Source organism: Schistosoma haematobium, chromosome ZW (genome assembly GCF_000699445.3).
Source record: "Schistosoma haematobium chromosome ZW, whole genome shotgun sequence".
NCBI classification, from domain to species: Eukaryota; Metazoa; Platyhelminthes; class Trematoda; order Strigeidida; family Schistosomatidae; genus Schistosoma; species Schistosoma haematobium.
In genome coordinates this window covers 13127835-13155286 of record NC_067195.1, presented here as the reverse complement: position 1 = coordinate 13155286, position 27452 = coordinate 13127835, and the positions used below count along the sequence as shown (strand labels likewise).

The 27452-nt window shown below is 33.8% G+C and overlaps 1 protein-coding gene across 2 annotated transcripts in view; it reads right to left on the bottom strand.

Annotated features, from left to right (window-relative positions):
- Positions 1-27452, bottom strand: part of FRM-1_2 (DEAD (Asp-Glu-Ala-Asp) box helicase 1) — a 76853-nt gene that overhangs the window by 23209 nt on the left and 26192 nt on the right. The window contains exons 8-15 of one of the 2 annotated variants that reach the window (XM_051210444.1): positions 24990-25177; positions 22240-22269; positions 13996-14357; positions 11202-11562; positions 8958-9199; positions 6111-6320; positions 3136-3351; positions 833-901 (exon numbers count right to left, since the gene is read on the bottom strand). In XM_051210444.1, coding sequence (XP_051070436.1) covers positions 833-901; positions 3136-3351; positions 6111-6320; positions 8958-9199; positions 11202-11562; positions 13996-14357; positions 22240-22269; positions 24990-25177 — 1678 coding nt within the window. Of the gene's footprint in view, positions 1-832; positions 902-3135; positions 3352-6110; positions 6321-8957; positions 9200-11201; positions 11563-13995; positions 14358-16368; positions 19031-20039; positions 22270-24989; positions 25178-27452 lie in introns of those variants that run through there. The other variant, XM_051210443.1, reaches the window with a different exon arrangement.

The window sequence follows — 27452 nt, the reverse complement described above, 5'->3', positions numbered from 1 at the left end:
ATGTGTGTCGCCTTGCAACATGAGACTAAGTTTGACTTACGCTCTGCAAACCATAACCTTGTAATTCTCACATGACGAAAACATTGATACATAAATATTTCGTGACTATAACACCACATAACACTATGGATATGTCATTTTATTAAAGTATTTATTGCTTTTCATACACTATTTATCAGACATAACTATATTACTTACAAGATTGATGTATATTACTTTGTATATACCGTCAATAAACCTATATATTAAAAGTGCTGTTGTCCATGAAGATGCATTTCTACACGCATCATTTTATGCCTCAGAAACTTCATGATGATGATGATTATCGCCGTAACAAATATTCGGTGAAAAGAACAATTTATGTACGCAAAATTGATACACGTAAACATACAATTAATGGTAGACCATGGTATGATTTTAAATCAATCGGACGCAAAACTTTTAGCTAGTCCTACTGGTTACCATTTTCCATTGTTAGATAGTCGAGTTTGTTTAATTTTCTTTCGAAAATGTGGCGACTAAATAGTAATATACTTTGTCAACGAATGATAAAGATAACAATCATGAAAAATGAATAATTCATTATGTCTGCCAAGTTGTTCAATGAATAACGCCATATAAGTAAAAAAAAATAGCCCATTAAATAGCGAAAACATTTTGGATTTCTACAAAATACAAAATATTTGATTGAACAACTATTAAAGACATAAATTACTTAAGATTTTGTCAGACAATTTATTTGTTATACATATCAGTTCTAATATCATTTCATCTCACGGTGTTTATGGTGGATATACACATACTGAGTTGTCAAGATATATATCTGACTTACTTCAGGACCTTTACGTCTAGAACGTTTAGTACATTCAGGAGGAGCACAGCATACAGGTGTCCAATCAGGCTAAAGAGTTTAAAAGAAAAAAAACAGGTGAGACTACTGGAATGATAGAGAATACGATGCTTCATTGGTCGCTGTGCAATAAAATGTGTACAGATAATCCATTAGGGGGCGTAGGAAGAAAATAAACACAACTTGCATATTATACAATAATACACAAATAGTTTGCAATGAGAACAACAATGAGAATTTATTAGCTTCATCTATATTTTAGATGTAAACGATCTAGAATACATAGTTAATCGATCATTCAGTCGTGAACAATGTTGTTTGTCTGCTCACACTTCATCAGTCAAGTTGAGAAGTGGTCGCCACAGTCTAAGTAACTTGACATTGCGTGTATCGTGTTGAAATGTTGTGTGGTTAAAGGTAGTTTGCAGGAAATTTTAGACCTGTTTCATGTTATGTGGAACTTAATGTAGCATTGCGGGAACTGTTTTTGGCTGGTCTTACCACTTATCACCCAGTTTTACAGTCTGATTAGTTACCACTAAGCTATTTAGATTGCGACTGACCTTCTGTAGGACATAACAGCATGCTGCGCGTGATGCCAGGTTAGATAGACTAGTAGCTAGAATGCAACTTGATCGACAAAACTCGACTAGGACTAAAAGGAGTAGAAAAACGGTAAACAACCAGTTATAAATATCTCAGTCCAGTTTGTGAAGCTGAGTGATACGCCACGAGGTAATAGCCCCACACAATACTACAGGCATACGTGTCTGACGAGTTTCAAGTGGGACGAAACTTAGGTTTAAAATTTCCTTTATACTACCACCGACTATCTAATAGTTAAAAAGTATGTTGTTCGGCGTTTGAATGCACGCATTTTGCACATTTTTCGCCAATGACCGGAAGGAAGAAAAGTAAATTAAGGCAATAAACCAATGAAAAAAAAGAATCAACACCCATGAAGAAAACTGATCAGGTATATAAAAACCCACTACAAAAAATGTTCATTTCTACTGATGAAGAAAGACCTCTGTTTCTTTTCCGCTTTTTTTAAGAAGACTATTCATCAATAATATTGTAGTTTGTTAATAATGAGAGCAAGTCGTGTGTATATATGTTTCGAAAGTTGTATTATAACAACTGGGGTCAACACACATATGTACCAGTCTTTAAGATGATAATGATTGACTGACTGACTACGTACATAAATAGAATTTTTTTGAACTTTAAAAATATATAATTTTTTAGAAAATAGATTGAACAATGATTAATCAATCAGGAAAACAAATCCAGTAAAGTGATACTAATGATAGCCACTAAAACATTAATACACATCCTCCTATTTGTCAACGCAATCAATAAAAAAAGTCTCACAAATAAGAGAACAACTAATGAGAAGTCTGAAATCAATTTATCGAAAAAGTACTTCAAATCAAGTGATTCATTCCAGAGAATTTAGTGATCACGTGAAACTGGTTGTTGTTAGCATTATCATTTGTAAAGCGAATGCGCTTTTTCGCTGTTAATGATTAAAGTCTGATTGTATTTTACCAAGCAAGATGTGTATCCACATATGGGCTCTCTGAATGTTTTAATATTGCCTGTTGATTGAATTCTGGATATGGGTAGTTAGTAGTAAAAACAGTAGGAACACGAAACTACAAAACTTTTACAAATAACATTACAAATACTATAACTATCGAACAGGCTGATGGCTATCATAGATTAATAGTTAGTTTGGTGAATAATGATCAAGTATTCAAAGAAATAAGTACTGAATCCGAGTATCGCAGTGAGTTTCAAGGCTGAGAAGTAGGTACGTTCAACTGCAGAACCACAAAACGGATAAAAACAGCATCCTGAATCGGATTGTTGGCTATTTATCCAATATATTATTAATTCTAGTGGGATGTTTATTTCATTATCCGAAAACTAGTTTATTTTATCGTGTTTAAATTTCAATTATTCGGCTAGATTGAATGACTGACGAAATAAGAAGTTTATTCACCTCTACGCAAAACAATCATATATGGAGGTTTTTTCTGTCAACTTATTCGATAGCCAACAGGCATCCTGGAGAATGAAGATATCTAGAATTGATTGTTCATAAATAATAATCAATGTCATGTTAGTCTAGTACTTTGATATTTGGGTATGTAAGGCACTCCAAGTATGAGGGTTAAGTATACTATTCAATTCGATTAGACTGCGATGACAATAAAGGTAGAGTTTGTCTTCAAAAGAATTTGTGAGACAAAACTTGAATACTGACAACAAAGGCATACCCCAGGATAATATTTAAATGGTTTGTCGCCAAAGTTCAATTCCAGGGTAGAATTCAACAAGGACACAGTCGGATACAATGCTGTCAAATTTTTAGAATGTAACAATTCAGATGGAATTCGATAAGCGTCGCCAAATTCTAAACCATTTTTTGACCATTTAATAGTGTGTTCAATCGTATCCAAAAAGCAGCCGATCACATCATCTTTAGAGAATGCCTAAACATTAAAAAGGAAAGACAGAGGAAGAGAAAGATAATAGAATGTAGTTAGTTGACCAGTGATTAGGTTCGTTGAATGAAATCAAAATACGAGACCTGTAGCCCGGTATTAGCTAAAACCAATAGACGATGACTTTATGAAATGATGCCACGTTTTGTTTGATCACTTCCTAACGAATTAGCCAACTCTTGTGGCAGTGTCACCATTGTAGAGTGGTTGATTTTGTGCTACAGCACATTGGTCAACAATGGTTTGCAGTTTTTCTAATCAATTTACCAACTTTATGCAATACCTGGGTGCTTAAATTTAACATTTTTGACTAATATATCTCTTGATTAGAGGAAGGACATGTCGATAGTGCTACAGATTGGTAGAAACCAAACGAACCTTTTTAACACTATCTGGGTGCCCAGGTTGAAGTTTGAGGAACGTAATTACAAAATTTAAACCTCAGTAGATATGACTGCCCGGCTATTAAAGAGACTATCGTGAAACATATTTCGCACTCAGGACTAATCATAAATAACATTTGAAAACAGGAAATCCCTGACTAGCTGTTTCATCGTAGTGAGGGACCCCTCAGCAGTTTCCACGACCCAATTGGGAGTCGAACCAATGACCTGTAGGTTTCACAGAGAGCGCTTAGCCTCCAAACCACTGAGCCGGTATTCGATAGTTTATGTCTTCAAGTTAAATGAATCCACGGAATCGCGCAACTATATTCCATTGTCATTAATCAATAACTGACTCGTCCGATATTGTTGAACTGAACTACTGGTTACTGCTTCGCACTATGACTCCAGGGATTACCACTCGAAAGTAGTCACCAGTGACCCAACACATTAAAACTTAACGATTCTACAAACCTTTTACATGAATAATTCTACTATGTAAATGACTTATTTTAAACTATTACAGCGTTGAGTAAAATGCCGTAAAAATTTCCTAGAGTTCAATACACAGAATGTTATTCTAACTCATATTCGCAGGATTCAAAATACAAAACTATAAAAATCTATGAAAACTAATACAAACAATTCAAAGTAAACAATTAATTTTAAAAAAAAAATCACTAACACAGACCTTATCAGGCCATAGTGTAAATAAATTCAATAGCGAATTAATTAGAAATCATTAGTATTATGGATTATGCATTATTATTATTATTATTATTATTATTATTATTATTATTATTATTATTATTATTATTATTATAAGTTGAAGTGCCTGAGTGTGTGTGCGTATACGTGCGCATGTTTACTAATAATAGTCCTTTAGAAACAAACAAGCAAACGTAAATACATACATTTTTTGTCACTATTCCATACATAAATAAATAATATTCAAAAATCTGTACAGACATTATCTAAATATACATTTCTACATAATTGTAAACCTGTTTTTAAAAAATAAACATACAAAGAAAATTGCTAAAACAAAACGACAGAGTTGATTTTGAAAAGTAACAGTCATAATATGGACAATAATGAAAGGGATTCAGAGAAAAAACGAGTCAATAAAATCGACAGTATAATAATAATAATAATAATAATAATATGTACATTGACTCCAATGTGTTGCCATAAAATACCTAACATTTGCAAACATTAATAATCTTGAAGTTGACATTCAATTAAAGGAGAAACAAAGGAGATTTATGAGTAATATAAACAGTGAATAGAAAAAACTGGACCAATCGTTCTCGCAGTCACTTTAAATACAAGGAAAGAGAGGGGGGATAAATTTTTTTCATGAAGTTGTTTTGGAATATAGTAGACTAGGGTGTAGTAGACTACAATGTACAGACGAAAATTGGTTACTCAAGAAACTCGTAAGTACGGAGAATCATAAGCTGAAATTCAGAACATTGCTGGCTTGATATACATCATCCCTGAAGGTATTTATTCAGGAAATTGTGAAGTTATACGATAACATCAAAGAGATTGGAATTCCGTTTGGTGTTAGTGAAGCATGATTACAACTATAGAGTAATAAGAACTGTAGTGGTTACAGGGAGATATATGAATGATAACTATTAAGTACATCATTTTCTAATAATCAGTATGAAGTGCTTAGCAAATTATAAAGTATTATTGCGAAAATTTGTGAGATATTTGAAAATTACGCGGATGGTTGCTCATTGATGACACGCAGATGAATGAAGTTTATTTTTAATATAGGAATTATGTAGACAGAAAAATAAAACAAACAGTCAAAAATTCATTCTTGATACTGAACTGGGGAACAATAATGAAATAAAATCTGATACATTATCTGAACTCTGTTTACATCCAAGTTGTAATATTTGGAGTTCTGATTACTTTGGGCAAATATATTATCAAGAAAAGACAAACAGTTATTTTTCATAGTTTGAATAACAAACTGATCTTCGGTTGATAAGTGTTGAAAACCAAGACGCATTGGACAAATGTTTTGTTCCAGTGTAGGAAACAGTTGTGCAATATTGTAAATTAATTGAACATAGACTTGCACACCATTATCTATCGATTTATTGGTTTAGAAGTTAGATTTAAATGCGCGAAGTCGAAAGACCTAGATTTGATTCCCGGTAGCGAGGTCGTGGTTGTCGACTTCTGATGAGTTCCATTCTACGACGAAACTGTTGTCTACTGATTTTTAATGATAATCTAGCCAAAATCAATTCGTGATTCAAACTATAGAAGTCTGTCAGTTTAAAAAAATTCTCATATATACTAAAAATAATATATGTCATAAAAAAACAAAATGTAACATACTTCACCATAATTCTCAATTTCATCACAATGTATACGTTTTCCTTGTTGTCCATTCAAACCGAAACCTTCGTTATCTGCACCATAACCGAAACCATATTGATCTGTGCCAACAATTAAATTCCCATCATCTGTTGACCAACCAACTCGCCATAGTCCAGTAGATTCAATAGGAGTTACTTCAAAGTAGAAGCGTCCAAGACCACGAATACCCTTGGGAGGGTGAAAAAAAATGGAAACATAATAATTATGAAATAGTAACACATAAATCAGAGGAATATGGAATCAATGATAAACTTTTATTTAAATTAAGTGAGCATGATAATGATCATTACGATTAATTTCACGTTTGTATTACAATTATATCAACTGACCTTTATTATTCTAGAAGTAATAATCCAAGACTGTGGATGAAACAAATTAACAACACATACACAAATACATATGGTAACTAAATGAGATTCTATCACAATGTACGCCTCAAATGAGATACAATTTAATGAAGAGAAAATTATTAAGTAACAGATAGAATGAATGTGCAGATACAAAACTCAATTTAACATGACAATTAGTTGACCTAATTCAATGTGATTGATTTATGAAAGCTTTCCACTGCCTTATTTAGTCATATGAGAAAAGCAGATAGTTTGTTAAAAAAGAATGACAACTGTTGTCATTTCATTCAGAATCAGTTACAAACAACGTAGAACTTAGTACATATGCGCATACAATTCAAACTGACACACAACTACAATACACAGAGAGGTAGAATTATACAGGTAGATGCCAGAGATCAGGAGAAGTAGCAACGACAAATATGAACAATATGATTCGAGAAGTATGAATTCGGGAAATAAATGGTGCAAGTAGATCGTTTTAAATTTAAAGATCTAAAGGAAGATAAAAAGTGAATAGGTCTGTTCTATTGTGACTTAAACTGGGTTATATCACTAAGTCTGCAACACTTGGTCATGATTAACACTTAAATCCTAGACAGGTAACCTTTACCTACCTGTCGAATTCAGTCTAACGGTTAGTGTCTTCATAAACTGATGTCATTATTTGGCCACTTTCAACTTTCTTCCAACTTACTCCCCTCTACTACACGCACGAGCATTGTTCATGCAGCTGGATGGTGATTTTAAAAAGTAAACAAGTAATACTACAATAACCTTTTGGTTTAATGTATGGTCACTGTCCCAGATTATTGATGACTTTTATGAATATATTTTATTGGTTTCCCAATTGAAATTCACTTTCTATTCAGCTAACACAGTATATACTACTATATTGGTACACGAAAATAACGTTTAATGTAGATTCACTGATAAACTAATGTAAAAACTATCGTAACAAACTTGTTCTTCCTTACACATTTTTCAGTATAATAATAGTGATATTATATAAATGGAATATTCGTGATCATAAAGTAATGTGTAAACTGGCCACTAAGTGCAACATGGGGAAGCGAAAACTAAAATAAACAACACACACATACACAGGTATCTCTCTACATATACGTTACACTAATGTAAATTACCAAGTGATGATTAACAATGTGTCTATCTTTCTCCTTAAAATGTTTTACTTATCATAGGGAATAACCTGTTGTTACTATAAAACAGCTACTATGTATCATAAGTTGTATTCTATCAGACAATGAATCAATTATTTAAACTTTTTACGATATACATATTGTTAGGCAAAAGAGGGACAAACAAAAACGAACCAGAAACCTTCGATTTGGATATCGTTTTCACCTATCACCATCTCTTTCTGTCTGAATTTAACACATATAAACGATTAATTTTCCAATAAAATATTCAAAATAATCGTTACAAATTTCGAAGTATATACTAGTACAATTACCAATATCAGCAAGGGTCAGCTTTTTATTATTTTAAAAATGCACAATAACAACATTAGTAGATAGGCGGGAAAGCAAAAAACGAGACAAAAAACAATCATTAAGTATGTATATTAAAAGTAACAAGAATGTAGACTATTAAACGTGTGTATTTGTGCTTGCGTACGAACGTTGTTTCGTCTATTTTCTACAAACCTATAAATGATTATATCACTCAAAAATAGCTGAGTCGAAAAGTTTATAAGTAACGATGGTGAAATTACACCATTTCTATTATTTGGTATAAAAATGTATTGTAATGAAACAGAATGTGAACGATAATAAACGCAATACAGTTAACTTTAAAACATACAGATATGAGTTCCCTGATGCATCAGGGAACTAATTATTCTATGTATTTTTCTCTAAATTAAACAAAATGAATGGTGTTTACACTGCAATAGATTCAAATTCTCACTCTCAAAATCGTCAGTTTTGGTGGTCAAACTGCCTTAATCTCAAGCCCTTGTTATTGACAATTGTTATCGACTGGTTTCATTAATAAAAATGAGTGGATTTTATGTGCTGATTGAGAGATCGGATCACCTTTTTTCTCATGTTTTTCACTCTTTTCCTTATATCTTCAAATACAAGTACACGTCAATTAAGGATAAAGCGGCTTGGTGATCGTACAATGTAAATTCTGACGGCTGTTTAGCCTATCACGACTATTGATTTAAGCTTCAAAAATGCACTAAATCTATCTTCTGTTGGACCATCACAACGTAGAACCAGGCATCTGTATATATCAATTTAGATTGCCACACACTATCAGTACAACGAGATGAAATGGTGCAGGGTAGATCTCAGAGTAGTAGAGGTAGTAACAATATAAGTGATAATATAAAAGATTGCACATTCAAAATATACTTTTACAAAACCTTTACGTCAAAGTATTCTATTAAAGCCAAAGCAATATACGCAAGCAAACGAAGAGCACTTACATGATTTGATCGACAACCTTGCCAACCTTGATTAAAATGTGACTGAACTTGACTACCGTCGGGTGCAACATCTAAAGCATTCGTTGCATCGTACTGATTCATGCGCCAACCAGGATTTCGATTAGATACTTGACTATCATCAGCAGATTGAGCTACAGGAATAAATGAACCATCTGGTGGGAATTCTAACGGTTGTTCTTCACCGAAATTAAATAGGATACGTGAATCTTTTAGACTAGCCGCTAAAATAGTAAAAGAAACACGATAACATGAGAGATGTGAAATACTTTAAAGATTGAAATATAAATGTTATGTCCCGACAAGAATAATGAATGGTAACTCCTGAGATCTATTGATAGACCAATACTAAACGTATATTTCTATTGTATAATTATTAAGTAACTAAACTATGCATATTCATACTCCTCTTATTATAAGCTTTGTTTTGACCCATAAACTATTATTATACGTTTTACCATTCTTGAGTTATACCCAGTATATTAATTACTATCTCCCTCATTCACAGCCACATCTGGCTAATTCTTGTATAAATGTTATTTCATATTTTATTGGTACGTTGTGGTCTGTTTGATTGGTATATAAACTCAGTATGTTTGAAATATAATGATTCATATTGCAGAGGCTGAGACTGGTGTTCTGGACTTAACTGGCTGGGCTAGGCGGAAAGCAGGACTAATCAGGACTCCAGGCTACTCGCACGTGTTTTACGCGTCCTTGGTCTGATCGATAATCCACTGCCCTCTATTCGGCGGTCACAAGTTACAACAATAAGTTAAATTATTTCAGTCAATCATTTATACGCAAAGTAGAACCTGAGATATGAGCACCGTTTCAAGTTGGCACAACACATTAGCACGGTGAGATGAAATCACTTTAAGACAAATCCTATAGTAGAAGTAGTAACAGTGGTAGTAAAAAAGATTACGTACGGAGAAGTGATTTTGGGAATGTGCAACGGATCGACAGAATTCAGTCAGAACAAAGGAGACTAGACTAGATGAACATGAAATTTTAGACTACTCAGCGATAACCAATGTCCATATGCATAATATAAGAGTTCTTTTACTTTATAATATCTTATGTAAGCTGAACTAATCCAAATATTTTATTTCTCTCAGATGGATAGTATTGTCGAGATAAACAGGCAAACAAACTTTCAGTTCAGATTGTGTCAGAAATTATTTACTTTTACTTCTCTCCTAAGAATATAAGCGAAAAAGTGTTCATGTAAAAAATGAAAGCATTATAGTTAACATTTAAAAACAAAAAATATCACACATTCTCCTTATCAGCAATAAATCAAGTGAAGAACTTGGCGGTGTGGATGGTGGAGGAAAGAGGAAGAGAACAGTTGTAGGCAACTTTGTGGAACACAATGATTCATTAATATGCCTTTTTTTCATCGAAAACTATTGACCATCAAAAGTAGTAAAATGAAATGAAAAAGCTATCTACCTACAAATATTTCCGATGAAAAGAATCAAATTACTATCGGAAAATGTGATATACACTATTTTCTTTACATAAACCTGACTTTTTATACGTACTTAATATGTGTTTTTTTTAATGTAACTAACTCGTTTACACAAAAGTAGAGGTAGCGCTTATTTGCCAACATGGGTCGGTCCAACAAAAGTTAATGAATTTATAGACCATATTTATTTTATGATATACCAATAACTAGCTTTCTTTTAGCATACTAATTTTGGTCAGTAATTACCGTGTGTCAAGGTACGTGGTGGTTTTTGTACACGTTTTACAAAATACCAACACCCCAGTAAAGCCGAATTCATAAACAACATGGAGAAAAACTGCTGATTTCATCCAAAGGGAAGAATATACATCGTTTCATTACTTTTAATTTTCCTATATGGTATAACGTAATAACTAAAAAAGAACAAATAACCCATTTTAATCTTTCGATAAAAAAACTACTAGATTTAATATATAGTGCAGAAATATTTGAGAGAGAATTGTAAAAAGAAAAGAACGAGATTTATTGAAAGGAACAAATGATATTGGAGAATTAAAAGTTCGGAATGACGTCACACTAAAGAGTTTAATGAAAGAGGAGGGTGAAATCAAATTTATCATATCATAATCGCATGTATACAATATCTTTCATGAACATGTACATTCAATGATCTAGATAATAATAAATGAACAGCATTGCTGGAACATGAAATATAATATTCGAACTAGTAACCTAGTGGTTTTATTTACCTGGTAAGAAAGCTTCTCCTCTTAATTGGTCAGGTATAGTGAATGCACGTTGAAATATTTTTCCATTACATGACCAAGAAATTGATCCTTTGTCTAAATCTAACAGGCAACCAATTACATCACCCTGATGAACCATTATTCCGTAATCATGACCAGTATTCCGATGCATTACACGTCCAGTGCCATTCATACCAGCAGAGCCTACAGCATCGGATCCATAACCAAAACCATAATTATCTGCACCAAGTTCTAAATTGGCATCATTAGTTGACCAACCGACACGTATAAGTCCTTCCTCTAAACAAGCCGCTTCATAGTAATATGCACCTGGAGCTTTTACACCTTTATTAGCTCTACAACCCTGAATGAAAGAAAAAAGACAGAAATATAGCATGAGATTAGACGGTGTGTAGACAATCCATTGACAAGGTGATTTTTTATGAAAGAGATGATAAGTGTCAAAAATGAGAAGAATATACAATAGGGATTAGTACATATACAAGTAGCTTACTAACAATTCTAAACAAAGCAATATACTTCACCTGATGATAGAATATACTATTACTGAAATCAAAGTTTTTTCACAACGATCGTCGCCTATGAAAACACAGAATTATTATTGATAATTATGGTATATGCATTTTTTTTTCTCGTGGAATTCAATTTAAGCGTATCGTAACAATTTGCACAGTATGCTATAATTAATTTTAGTGTACAAAAAACACCACTTAATTAATAAATGAGCAGAGTGATGACTCAGCTACCACTTAGAGGAAATAAAAGATAAAATGTACAAGGATAAGATCATTAAAACACATAAAACACGTAGAAATATGGCCCGGGACACATAAGCTTGAACGCACATGGTTCCAAAAAAACGAGAGAAGGAAACACTAGGGTGAACCATACATTAAAATTTGACATTATTGACTGACCTCAATCATATTAGTCTACAGGAATACTATTATAGTAGAGTTAGTTAGTAAATGACGCGCAATTAACTACGAGTATTTCAAGTACCATTCATGAACTGAGATTAAAACTTCCCAATATGTAATGTAGGAAAAAGTCAATACAAATCCATATATTATGATAACTTTATCTGATTGCTATTATCTGTTAAGTGTCTCAATCGTTATGTGAATTTAGTAGTGTTAGAATAAACTGAGATAGGTGGGACTTTGAAAACCATTCTGCATTGTATTTTCTTACGTTGCCCTAACTGTAGAATTTTATTAAACTTATAAACCGTTTATGAGTCACATCACATACACAAAAGTTGCGATTCATTATGTACTGGTCAGCTAGTTTCGTACACCAGATGACGCAGTTATATGAAGACTGAACTGTCTGAGTCATAGTGCAGTATTGTCTTCTATTTGGTGCATATGATCATGTGGGTTGGTGATTCGTGCATAGTACTACAAGGTGAATTTATTTGTTATTCTTGTCTTCTGATCGGACAGGTTAGGGACAGAAGAACTCTTATGGGCTAATCAATAGTATTACATACTGAAACTAGGCTATGGAAATAACTGGTATGTTGGTATAAACGGACGCAACATTAATGGTACTTATTGCAAGAAGATTAAGTGTAGTTTTTTCTACCATAGTGATGATCGACCAAGTCTTGGATCAATGAATAAGCATACATTTCGTCAAGATTATAGGTATACTGATAAAGAAAGTTATAGTTTACCCAAATAGTATAGTTCAAACTAATCATATCTCCTAATTTCTAATGAAATCAACCCGAAACTCTTGAAACAAGACAATAAGTCGAAATTGAGCATGAATAGTATATGTTGATAGGAAAACACTGAGTTAGCCAATAACAAGCGAAATTCACCGGATTGCCAAAAGGTGAATTATACAAGTAGTAAGTCAATAATTTAAATTTCAGTCAGTCAGTAACAACGTAGAACTTCGTACGTACGTACACCAGTTCGAGTTGTCATACCACATTAGCACAGAGATGCTGTTGTCGATTCGAATCCCGTAGTGGTAGAGGTAGTAAGAGTATGAGCAGTAATCGGAAAGATTAGGGTTTGGAGATGTTATTTATAATCCAGTGAAATAAATTTGGAAAGAGAAAAAAAGAGACAAGAAGGAATCAGGAGTGTATGCACCTGCGCCATTGCAAACGATTTTGAGCCATGTCATTCAGGGTCTCTAACCCTCGGTCGCTATCATCTCGCGGTCCCCAACCAGGTAGTCTACACCTACCAACATGACTCAGTCCACTTGTCAGTGACTTCATGGACTTGTGCTATGTTTTGGTCTGGCCGCCCCTAGCTTTCTTCCAACCTACTCCTATATCACTGAACATCGCACGGTAGTTGGGCATACGTAACACGTGTCCCAGCCATCTCAACTGATGAAGTTTCACTACTTCACCAATCGATTTTCCATCCTTACCTAGTACCCGTTTCCTAACAACTACATTACTTACTCGATGGTCCCAGGATATACGAGCGATGTTTCGAAGACACCTATGATCAAATACTAGTAACCTACGAGTATCCTCTACTCTTACCGGCCATGTTCCACTACCATAAAGTAGGACGGAACGAACTACTGCACAGTAAACACGTCCTTTGGTTGACAAATGGATATCTCGCAAGTTAGCAAAAGCTAATCGAGCCTTCTGTAAATTTGGTGAACACAATTTACCACTTTAAAGAACCACAAGATAAACATGAAGCTTCATTAATAAAATATGTGAAAGGGAGAGTGTGAAACAAGAAGAAAAACATGAAATTCATAGACATGCTTGATAACGTTTTGTACTTACTTGCCATCCAGCTCCACGTGTAGATGCAACATCTAAGCCCCGAGCATCTATTCCTAAGCCTGCTGTACAATCAGCTCCAGTTATACGCCAGTGTTCAGGTACAAATGATATCCTAGTAATCATTGTGGGCATATTATTGATATGATTATTATTACTATTAGGATGATGACCATTCATTAAGCCGGTAACATCATTACTACTTGGTTGGTAATAGCGTTGGACACCATGAGCATTTGGTATGGGCAGTCCATTGATTACATTTTGATTACAGAAATAAGTGGGATCCATACAGGCTGGATCACCACTTACCATAGCTGGTTGGTACTGATATTGACTGGCGACTGCACCATTCATATGATCCACTAAAGGTTAATAAACAGACAACTATCGTTATTATCATTAACTCAACGTCGTCATCGTCTATTTCTGACTAAAACTATACTCAGGTATCTTAAATCCAGCAAACATATCTGTCGAATATAGTAGAGAGAGAGAGAGAGAGAGAAAGACTCATATTTGGAATTTGTTATTAATGTTGGGAAATTAAAAAAAAGGTTAGTCTAGAGCTAAACAACCAGTAAACTAAGATAAAATAAGAATTGAATGCTTACATTGAGTCTATCAAAACTCTTTATGGATAAAAAAAAAACCCAACCATTTGATATTCATTTATTTAATAATCTACAGTAACAGGCATATTTTTACATATGGAGCAGTATTAAAGACAAGATGGATTACAACAATAATTATGGTTTATTTGTAGGAGTCTCCTAGAGATTAATATAATTTGTAGATTATATTAGTTACACATCAATTTCTAATATAAAAAGTGTGTCTGGTGGTATTTAATAGGTATGTCGAGAAAGAAAAATTTTCCCCCGATTATTTATTTATTTAAATACGTAAACATTGGTATACGGAGGCCCCGAAAAGAGACGAGTTCGCATGGTCACTGAAGGATGATTTTATTTGCCAGTAATGATTTAGTTCAGTTACGCCTCCTAAGTGTTGTTTAGCAACCAACCCATCACTAAGCTCTCTATCAGCTTTCAATCTCACAATCACAACAATATTATTTCAAGATAGCTGACTGACTACAACTACTAGTAGTACTGATAAACATCAAAGTCATATAAACTAAATCAATTTTTTCTGTCGGGAGATCCGTTTTGATTTTTATTCTTTCGTAGGAAAGAATTTATATTTTCTCAGAAATAATAAGCATGTACGTCAATGGGACAGAAACTGAAAATTGACAAAAACAGAATCAACAAAAAGAAGACAATAACAAAATATCAGGGGTTTTGTGGATATTTTAGAATTCGTTGGAGTTAGACATTAACACCGTTGGATGCCGTCTCAGTGGTCTAGATGGTTAAGCGCCTGGCGCGAGACTGATAGGTCCTGGGTTCGGATTTCGCAGGGGGCGGGATCATGGATACGCACTGATGAGGAGTCCCATACTAGGACGAAACAGCCGTCTAGTGCTTCAAGGTTTTCCACGTTGATCTAGCTTCAACTGACTCATGATTTCAACCAGTGAAACAACAAAATAGTTAGAATGAATATATTGAAGAGAGAGAGAGCGAAAAAAACTCAAGCGAATTTTCAATGTAACCAAATTCATTTATTATAAAAATTGAACTTTATTTCATTAAAAGTGCCATACACATAATATCATCCATTATTTAGTTGAATAAGTTGTCATAATAGAAGAAATGACAGCACTGATGGGAAGGAGAACGACATATATTCAACTTCTTTTCCGCTAGAGAATACAAAATAAATTCGTTTATCTAATAAGTAAGAGTACAGTGAAGGAATGGGGTTAAAACAACCGCAAAGAACTTTCAGCTAGTTCTTAGGTAATAGCAAACACCATAATTAAATTGATAGTTCATGGAAAACGAAGCAATAATATTACATAGTATTAACAAAATTAGGGTACTTAAATTTGGATAGTGCCCATTCACTTGTTAACTACACGCTAAAAAAACAGACCTGGGTATCTGGTGTTTACTATAAGGTAGTGAAAAGTGTTTTGTTTAAATTTCAATCCAAACATTTTGAACAACGTAAAACGATTATCATTACTATTGTTCAATATAAATGGTGTTTGAATTTCAAGTGAGAATATAAAAACCTCAATTTATATTAAATTGGTTTGAACCTAAACGGTACTTTTACCGTTTAATGTTATCAGTAAATTTAGTTTTCGTTTTTAAAACATAATTATTTAATCTAAAAAGTTTCCAAATATTCGGCCCGAGATTTCTTTTAATTGTCAAATTGAGAAAAAAAAGCTGTAAATTCAAGCAACGAAATGATGACGAAAGATTATCGAGGAATAAATTAAAGGAAAATTAAATTCAATATAATTTTTATTGAGATGGAACAATAGTGAATTCAAAAAACGTATTTAAGAGAATCTAAATGGTCAATCAAATAATGTGAACACAGAGCTGATTGTTTAATATGAATAAAACTGTAGAAAATAACAACTGACTAGGTGACTGATAAAATATTAAGGAAATTATTATTTACATAAAACCAGTTTACTCAAGATTTGCATGAAAATAACAATCGGAGAAACATGGTGGACAACTACGAAATTTAAATAATAACAAAGCAAGCACCACTTATGATTCTGTTAATTATCACAACAAAATGAATATGTTAGCGTATTCGTAACATTAAATGCGAATCGTGAATATTGTAAAGAGTGAGCATTACATAATACCAACTGACTAGAAGATTACAGTAATCAAATAAGCATTCCAAAAGATATGGTAATAATTTTTCTAGATTAATACTTGACTAAGAGATCTAATGTAAACAAATCATTTGCCAGGTAAGTTGGAATTCGATATTAGTAGAACTCTTAGTAGGTTACGATCTCCACCAGTATGTCGCTGGTTCAAATTACCACTCAGTTAGGCAAGCTGGCTTTTATCAACAGACCTCATATATGAAAAAGTATTACTCAAAGCCGAGTACATGGACCTGTTGTACATGGTAAACGAAACTACATTACGTTACCTAGAGATGTAAGTCAGGCTAAGGAAAAAAAGTGAAAAGACAAACAGAAAACAAACTAACAGCTTTATATTATTGTTAACTAATTACAGATTAGTTTACTTTGCTTCAAATCAGGTCCTAAGTTTGAAGGCCAGTAATAATACTCAAAGTGATCAGGACTCGAACCTAAAGAGCTGAAAGTCGAAGATATTAATCAAGGAGTCACCAATCCAGCGTCCGTATTTTGCGTGAGGTGGGGACAGTTATGTCATACATGATTATCTCTAAAGAAAATTACTTACAGTGGGATTCGTAATCCGTTATAATTACAAACTGTAAAAATTGTGCCTTCCAATTAAATTAATAACAATAAATACCATTATCAAAGGGTTAATAAGACATGATTTAGAAGAAAAACACGCAGCGGTATGTGACCGAATATTATTATAAACACTACATTTATAAGAGATATAGATTAAGAGTATATTTCAAAATGAAAATCAGCATTGACCAATAAGTGAGTAAGCTAATGTGTTGTATGTTAAATTATAGTGTAGGCAAGGGAACTTTCATTTACATCAGTCAATAACTCACAATGATGAAATAAATATTTGAGGACATTATTATGACCTTAATTATAAGCACAAACATATCTCTCCCTGAAATTAAGTGACGGTGTCGATATAGATTACCTAATGGATTGGCAATCAGAACTTTTAACTGTTAGATAATGAGGATCATAGTGGATAAAAAGTGACAGATTAACATGATATATCCGAGGTTCTATAATTGATTATTTTATGTTCTACTTAACAAAAGGCATACCTTTACCTCCAGCATTGCAAACAACTGGGTTTTATCAGCCAGTTTTGCTGTTGGTTCTGTCGCGCAAAAGTGATGTATGTTCGCTAGCACAGAATCAAAGCTAGCTTGAAAAATAAAATCACTGCTTTTTTATTACGGCGACCTTGGATGGGTTGCCTCAAATAAGTTAATACGTATTAGAAGCGCCTCAGGTCTGTGGCATGTTTGTAGGCTAGCTTAACTTAGTAGCACATGTGCCTTTAAGAGATCTATATAATTCGGAAAACGCCGAACAACATATATTTATGTGCACTGAGTGTTTTTGTCTGCCTTTCATCAGCTGCAGAAAACCTTTGTGTTGCACTTCTTGATTGTCTATCTGTGGCTAGCAGTAGATTAGTTTGTGTTTTTAATTCTTCCGTGACTCAAACTTTTGTCAATTTATTCAATGGTAAGACTGAGTTAAATGCGCCTGGGAGTATTTCAACATACTTAACTGATACTTCTCGGTGAACGGTACTATTTTAGAGGTTTTTGACACAGTACCAACCCACCAAACACGAATAGCTGCAAAATATAAAAACGGTCATAACAACTTCTAATTAAGTGCAGCAAATCCTCTTCAAGCTGGCGCTAATGCAAATAGCTTTAGCCCACGCTACGTGCTTTACTATCAGGACTACGATACAAATAGCGGTACTTCGTACAATATATATTTTCGAATACAGCTCTTAGTATCACCTCTGGCGAGTCATCACATTAAAGCCATGTCAATCCGTATATGAAATACAAACTTGCTACTTCTTCACAATTTCAGTCATCCAGTATTCTCACCCTTTCCTCCTGCTTACACTCTGCAAGCAAATTCACTAGCTCAATTTATATACCCCCTATAACTGTTGTTATAAAAAAAAGTGTTGTTGAGGGACCACCAATCCTTCATTTTAAACCTACATCACACTACTGAGGGATGTGATAACTCTTTTGATCTAAATGCTCTCACCCAATGAGCAGTTTGTTTAATGTATGTTTTATTAAAGCTTGGACGATCTGTAGTGAAAGGACGGATTTAGCCCTGTTTGTATCCCTTTATCAACCATCACTTGTAATGATGTCTGGAGTACGAACAACCGATATTTCCGATTTAAATATATCTCTTGATAACTATTTCCCATATAGAAATAATAGGTTGCAAGGAAGAGGCCGAAGCTACCTTATTTATGCTCACTCTAGCCTGAATTCGCTCCTATGTGATATGCCAGGATTATACACACCACATAATATTGTGTAAAGTGTTCTAAAGTCATCAAATTCAGTTTTCTTGCTATTCGGAGGTCTTTATGTTCAACCTAATCTACCAACAGGAAGAATGGTAACATTACCAGAAGTCTTCACACTCGCCTTATCCTTATCATTCACTGGCAAGTATATTCGAATGCCTACATCATGCCCGAAATTTTCTGGTTTCCAATTAAGGCGCCGAAAGGTTTTGGATCGTTTATTGAGCTTAGAGCTTGGACAGTGGACTCAGTATGCCGATAGCCCTACCAGACAACAAAATATCTTGTATGTAGACTTTACCAGGGATCTTACCCTAATACTATGTATATTGAGAAGCATTTGCCAGGTAACCATTATGATATTGTCATCTGTAATCGTGGTACAAAAGCTACAACCGGTCAACGTAAAACTATCACTTTTCGTGGAGACTATCGCAAAGCTGGTTAAAAAAAAACTTTCGAAATTGCCTAGGAAGCATTGATTAGGGAACCAAATCATTTCTCAAACCATGAATGCAATAGAAAGTAAGGAAAAAACCATTAAGTCAGTCAATATGCACTATGACTAAACATTTTTTTTAGAAACTTACTGACTTTATTACACATAAACGTCATTTATAAGTCAGTTATAAGCAACGTAAAACTTAGCGAATTTGTGCACCAATCCTTCATTTTAAACCTACATCACACTACTGAGGGATGTGATAACTCTTTTGATCTAAATGCTCTCACCCAATGAGCAGTTTGTTTAATGTATGTTTTATTAAAGCTTGGACGATCTGTAGTGAAAGGACGGATTTAGCCCTGTTTGTATCCCTTTATCAACCATCACTTGTAATGATGTCTGGAGTACGAACAACCGATATTTCCGATTTAAATATATCTCTTGATAACTATTTCCCATATAGAAATAATAGGTTGCAAGGAAGAGGCCGAAGCTACCTTATTTATGCTCACTCTAGCCTGAATTCGCTCCTATGTGATATGCCAGGATTATACACACCACATAATATTGTGTAAAGTGTTCTAAAGTCATCAAATTCAGTTTTCTTGCTATTCGGAGGTCTTTATGTTCAACCTAATCTACCAACAGGAAGAATGGTAACATTACCAGAAGTCTTCACACTCGCCTTATCCTTATCATTCACTGGCAAGTATATTCGAATGCCTACATCATGCCCGAAATTTTCTGGTTTCCAATTAAGGCGCCGAAAGGTTTTGGATCGTTTATTGAGCTTAGAGCTTGGACAGTGGACTCAGTATGCCGATAGCCCTACCAGACAACAAAATATCTTGTATGTAGACTTTACCAGGGATCTTACCCTAATACTATGTATATTGAGAAGCATTTGCCAGGTAACCATTATGATATTGTCATCTGTAATCGTGGTACAAAAGCTACAACCGGTCAACGTAAAACTATCACTTTTCGTGGAGACTATCGCAAAGCTGGTTAAAAAAAAACTTTCGAAATTGCCTAGGAAGCATTGATTAGGGAACCAAATCATTTCTCAAACCATGAATGCAATAGAAAGTAAGGAAAAAACCATTAAGTCAGTCAATATGCACTATGACTAAACATTTTTTTTAGAAACTTACTGACTTTATTACACATAAACGTCATTTATAAGTCAGTTATAAGCAACGTAAAACTTAGCGAATTTGTGCATCGATTCAAGTCATCGTATTGAATAAGTACAGCGAGATGAATATCAAAGTAGTAGTGAGGTCAGCGATGACGAAATAACGACTAAGTATACAGAAAATTCGGAAATGATGAATTAGTGAAGATACAAGAAGTTTTAAGATTTAAGATCTAAGGGAAGGTAGAGAGAGAATATATTTGTACTACTGAGAACGATTCAGAGTATTATCACTCAACGTCTTCAACCATTGATCACAATAAACTCGCGAACTACAATCAGATAATTTTCAAACATAAGCATTCGTTCGGACAAATTAGTTAATGACTCAAAGAACTGACTTCACATTTTGGTTTGGCCAACTCTTAACTTTTTTCTGAACTAGGTAACCGAACATCCTGAGTTGAGATAAGTGGTGATCGCGTATTTTCGTGAGGACAAGTGATATTGTTCATTAAAGATGGGATGGAGGAAGAATATTTGAAGATTCGTAGTTCATTATTATTAGTTGAATGCTGAAAATTAAACATAAACAAGCTATTCCTTGATTTAAGTCGACTATAACTAACTGATAGCACTGCAGATTTACACACTGCATATATTGTCCCATAATAAAAGTCATTTTATTCGATTATCGAAGATAAAGCGTATAGTTCAGTTGAATAATAATTAAGTAGTCAAATGATTAAACATATGTACAGTAAAGACTTGACAAATTGTACCCAGGAAAAAGGTTTCGTAATTATTATTCTTTTGGAATAATAGGTTAAATATAGATGCGACAAACATTAATGACTATTAGCTTATAAAATCAAGTTGCTTGATTTATATCAGTAGAAGTCAGACAACACACATCAACTGGAACTAACTGTACGCAGTTGGATAAACACATAAACGTTAGGATTGAGTAAACTGTGAATATGATTCATACATATAAACATTAAGAGATAGGGTTATCTAGTGCTTTGATATTATGTGTTAGTTCTTTCTACAAGAAAAAACATTTATATGACATTTTCCTGGTTCATAGCTCAACAATAACAACTGGTGTCACCTGGTTGATTGTCATAGTTTTTACTTTGCTAACTTTGTTATTTGATCAAAGGTCATTAAGTGTTACTACATAAACAGTTACTCGAGTTCAATTCTTGAACTTCTGAATGTGAAATTAAGTTAACCTGAAAGTCATGTATTCGCTATTAACATGTAACAGACATCCAATCTGTTCGAGTTTCATATTTGCATCGTGTATTACAAGCATCCTCAAATGTTTGTAAACAGAATTTACTATAGGTCAAAGGGAAACCCTGATATGTTATTGTTATCATCAAAATATAACTAGACGACAATTCCACAACTATAAAGTAACACAATCCGTTTCGATTGACCGAAGAAAAATTTAAATATGATATGAGAAACGATGTGAAACACACTAACCTGTACCTACAAGCGCTATTCAAACTATATATATATGGGAAAATGACACAGATATGACTTACTTTCACCGCGGTTAGCAAATGTAAACCATCCTATGTGGGAAAAACGATAATGGATTAGTGGAAGTATGGTGTAAGCACAACAATGAAATAATAATAATAGTCATATAATACATATTATGAAAATAATAATTCCAGAATTCATGACAGCTTACAGGTATGATCAGCTTGATATAGATAATAATATTAAATGTAGAGAACAGATATATGAACAAGATTGTAATAAGAGTTATGTAAAGCCCTACTATTCATGATGCAAACATCATAACCGTTGAGAAAGTCTAACGGCTACCGGAACTCAGTAGATCAGAGGATAATAAAGTTGTTTTTAAATGGAAGGTACTAGATTCGAGTCTCAGTACCGGACACTAACACAGGAGTGTGACAAGTATGTCCAGCTGTGTCGCAAATAGAATGAAATGCGTACTAACTTCTAGCCATAAACCATCTATTCTAAATAATGAATTGTAAGGTTCATAAGTTACCGAAAACTGCTTTGACCATAGAATTTTTGATGTAATCATATCAACGCTGTAAAATATATATAAAATATAGGCATTTCCTTGTTTAATTTTGTGAATTGTCTTTTAGTGGGCAAATTAAGTTATGACATAAAACTAATTATAAAGTCCTTGGAGCAGTAGTTGTTACTTTCTATAACTTTAATCGTTTAAAAAATACAGGTAAATAAAATCCACAGTTACTGATAAAATTTAGACTTTAAAAAATGGTTTAGATATTTCGACGTATGTGTTGAGATTTTCGCAAATCGTAGTGCATTGTCGTTCGGTATTTTGGGTCATAAATCAATCTAACACCAAGTTAGGTTATGAATTTAAACTAAGATGTAATATAATAACAATTATTGAATTTATGACTGCAATATTATGCATAATAGCTCTTACATTCATCACTGAGATCGATAGTACATACAGATCACCACAAACGTTCAAACAAAAATGTCAGAAAGCTTAATTGATAGATTATCACAATCACATATTTGTTGTTGATCAGGTTTATATTTAAAAAAACATACGGGATTTATAGTTAGTGTTGTATTGTCTTGAATTAAGCTTATATTTAACAAACAAAAGATTTAGAGGTTTGAGCAAATGCTTTAACAGGATAAATACTAAGAGGATTGAACCTTTGGAACTACCCTATCAGAAATTATTGTCAACATTTTTGCAGTATAATTGTTGAGTGCGTAAATTATTTTATTCTACTGTTTGTAAGCTTTTACGTGATGTATAAACTGTTATCGTATATATCTTTTTTAAGCTACTGTTAATTTATTACGAACTTAATACTCAGTTTACTTTCACATATGGGGTAATTATGACCATTTCGTAATTTCTTAATTATATTGTTGTGTGGCAAGGATTCTACTTCATATTATGATGTGAACGATTCGCGATCGGACGCGGGAGAATCGTATTTTGGGCCAATAGTTGTTAAGTATTGTTTTCGGTTGCTTTGTCACTATCATATTATGGTTGTGAAGCAGAAGGTCGTCGGTACTAGATAGATAATCTAGGAAGAATTAATCAATATTCGGACTAGATCAATACAATTGCTTTCGTGTATTGCGGCACGATTACACAGACAGAATAAACAATTCAAGAAATCTGTTATAATTTCATTACATGAAGGAGACAATTTATCACCTCTTATTATTGGTATAACTTGATCTGATGTTTAATGGTTAGACTCTTAGTTCAAATGAAAAAAGAAAATTGAATCATATCTTTAAAATTTAGATGTATTTTCATTATGGCCAATGATGGTTTAAAAATTGAAGTTTTACAGTGCAACGACTGTATTATTAGCAATAATATCCAATATTAAATTTACGTGTATTTGCCCAGACCAATTATTATTACTATTTCAACACATAAATATCGGTACAAGAGGGCACCAAATATATATGCGCCACACCATATTTGTGTATGTGCGGGCTGTGATACTGCCCGGGTGCCCAAATCGAAGCAGGTGGTTTTCTTAAGGGACCACACCCCGAGCCTTTGACCTAAAGGTCTGATCTACAAGACAATGGAACATCGTGAGGAGATGCAGTCCCATGGTAGCCGGTGACCGAAAATTGGTTCATACGCCATTTGTTCCAGCAGGATACTGGAGCCCATGTGCACCATTGGTTTGGGATCCGGTTAAAGCGCCGGACATTCGCTTTTGGTCCTCTCATTTTCGTAAACAACACCCCCGCCACGAGAAGGCAATGAGTAAGACTTCCCTGACAGAGGCTGTATACGCATGTCCGTATGAGAGCATTTCGAGAGGGATGGAGGGCCCACCCCACTCTCGGCCATACCAGGGCATTTGGGGGTGCCCAGACCAATAGTCATCACGTCTAGAATATTTAGAACTATATAAAATATTCAGTAATCACCAAGATAGGTAGATGTAACTCAACTGCCAAGATCAATGTATTCGGCTTCGAACTAAACTTCCTGTATGAGGGTTAGTATTATCTGGTTGCCTAAACCGAAATACACAGAGACTCGCACCTGTGACTGTAGTGGAAAGTAAAACACATTAACCACTAAAGTGGTTGCTCCACAATGAAGTAAAACAAATCTGAACCTCACTACACCTTCCGTTTAGTTAACTCAGTATTATGTTTAACCATCATATCACGACTTAAAACAGAGTGCACAAACCGATACAAGATGAGTTAATGTTGAGCACAATGGAATAACATATAAAAACAAATGAAACTTATCTATTACTCTTACCAGTCTCTGAAGGATGGGCAGGCATTGGACGAAATTTAGATAAAGGTCGAGATGTTTGATTATGTCCACCGACACCGACAGTAGCGTCAATCGACGATGAATTTACAGTTGTGCCAGGATAATGATATTTGCGAGTAGCAAACGAAGGGAATAAACTCGGTTTTTTCGGTCTAGACGACCCACGAAGTCTATGTAAACATACGTAAATCAAAATAATCGTAATAACAATCATAATAACAAAAAGCAGGGTTAGGTCGAAGAATAGGATACAACAATTCATGAAAACTTGAGAGAAAACAATACTGCGATGTACCAGTGGCTTTTCTTATCCTTAAATCAAATAAAAAGATTCCGAATTGTCGAGAAACAGATGAATATATATTTGTGGAAAAATCAATGGCTTTAACCTGGTTTACGTAGAAAACCTATACAAAGTCATTTTCCGTATTTATAAGTAATTGAATAAACATATTTTCCCAAATGAAAAACAGGAAGAAATTTGAAATGCGGCATGATAAATTTTAAATATAATCTCGGATTAGTGTTTCTTCTTCTTCATAAAGCTAAATGGGTTGACCAGTGTACAGTGTCTAGCTTACAATGGAATAGATAAAATGTCTGAAAACATTGTGAACATATAAACTATATTTCGATTGGCTGACAGTGTAATTAGATTAGCACTACAAATTAATTGACGACCAGAGCAAGACAGTCAACAATCAAGTGAAACAGCTTATTAATGACATTCCACGACTAGTGTTAGAGACCTTGGGTGATAAGGCTCCGAATTGTTCCCATTGGCGCAAATGCATTCATTCCTTGTCATCCCGTATAAAGTTTCTTTTCACTGAGATAAACTATACTTTCTTCTCGAATCATAACTTCGATGTCTAACTTTTCTCTATGACTATTAATGCTGTCATCACTTTCTCCACTACTCTAGGCAATTTCATCTCGATGTGCAATTAGGGTATGGCAAATAGAATCAATGTAAACATGTGCCAGATTCTACGTTGCGTATAACGGATCATTCAATATTGTTTTTTCCTGAAGAACAATATATATACAGACAAAACTTGTTACAAAATAGTTGACCTAATGGTTCTTACTTTTCAATTGTTATTCAAATGACATTAGATTAGCTTATGATAAAAATATATCGTCAATGTGAAAGTCTCCACAAAACCACTACACAACATTTAATAATGATAAACGTAACTTTGGGTTTATTAGTGACAAGATTTGAGATGGACTTTGTCAAGATCTGGTACAATATCATAGCCCACCACCCTCTAGAGTCAATTAGGTCGAAAATAACATATCGGTTACAAAGGAATGAAAATCACGCTATGTATCATGACTTGATTGAAGTAGAAAGCCGAAAACTGATGCAACTTAATTACTGAGTACAGATTCGTGTACTTGATTATGAATCCCAATTTATGTGTGACGGTTTGTGATACTACTCGGTTTCTTGAACCAAAGTAAGTGGTGTGAGGTTAGAACCTTTGATCTAGTGATTAATAATTGAATACATTCTGAGTCATGGGGTGCACAGTTGTGATGAATCCCAATTTAGAATTTAACGATTGTCTAGTGGCTGTCAGTTTTCCAGATAACGTAAATCTCCAACGAAAATGTTAGAAGAAATAGTTGAATTTTATAATCCCTTCTATCATATTCGTGATTGCTCATATCCTACTAGCTGTAATTTTTATGTTTCTTTTTTTCCATGAATCACCTAAGTGGGAATTTACCTCTTTGAATAGGTTGATTAGCTTTCTTAAGAATAAAATGGATATAATAAGATCTATAGGCATTTGCATTCTGATTGTACAAAACTACTACAGAAGTTACTGATTTTCTTTTGTATTATTTACTTCGGCTGTTTGTCAGCCTCTGTAACCTATTTATATATTTGAACACATAAATATTGGAACAAAAGGTCATCAAATACATATGCGCCACACAAGTCACTTGATTTGTGTATGGGGTGTGATGCTACCCGGGTGCCCAGACCAAAGCCCTTGCAATAGTTTCAAGGCCATTTTTTAGTCCCATGAGTTGGAGCGAATCTGTGTGTTTGAATAAACATGAATTTTACTTTTAATCTATGTCTTAAATATCAGTGTTTCATTTCCGTTGGCTTATATATCATCAAATGTATTTTGCGATAAAAGATATTTATTTTAAAAACAATTTAAAGGTCAAAGTTTTTACAACATGCAGTATTATAGTTATGCTGATAAAATTTTCTTTAAACTAACTGACTAAAAATCCGAATCCATAGGTATGAAATTAAGATAAACAAGAGTAGGAACGATAAGAAACCTCTAAACTGTTCAAATCAATGACTCAGTTGACAGGAATTACAACCAATTACTGTGAATGCTCATTGACATTTATGGATAATTTTCTTGTCCAATGAAATCAGCTTATTCAAGAGATATATTTGTCTAGACG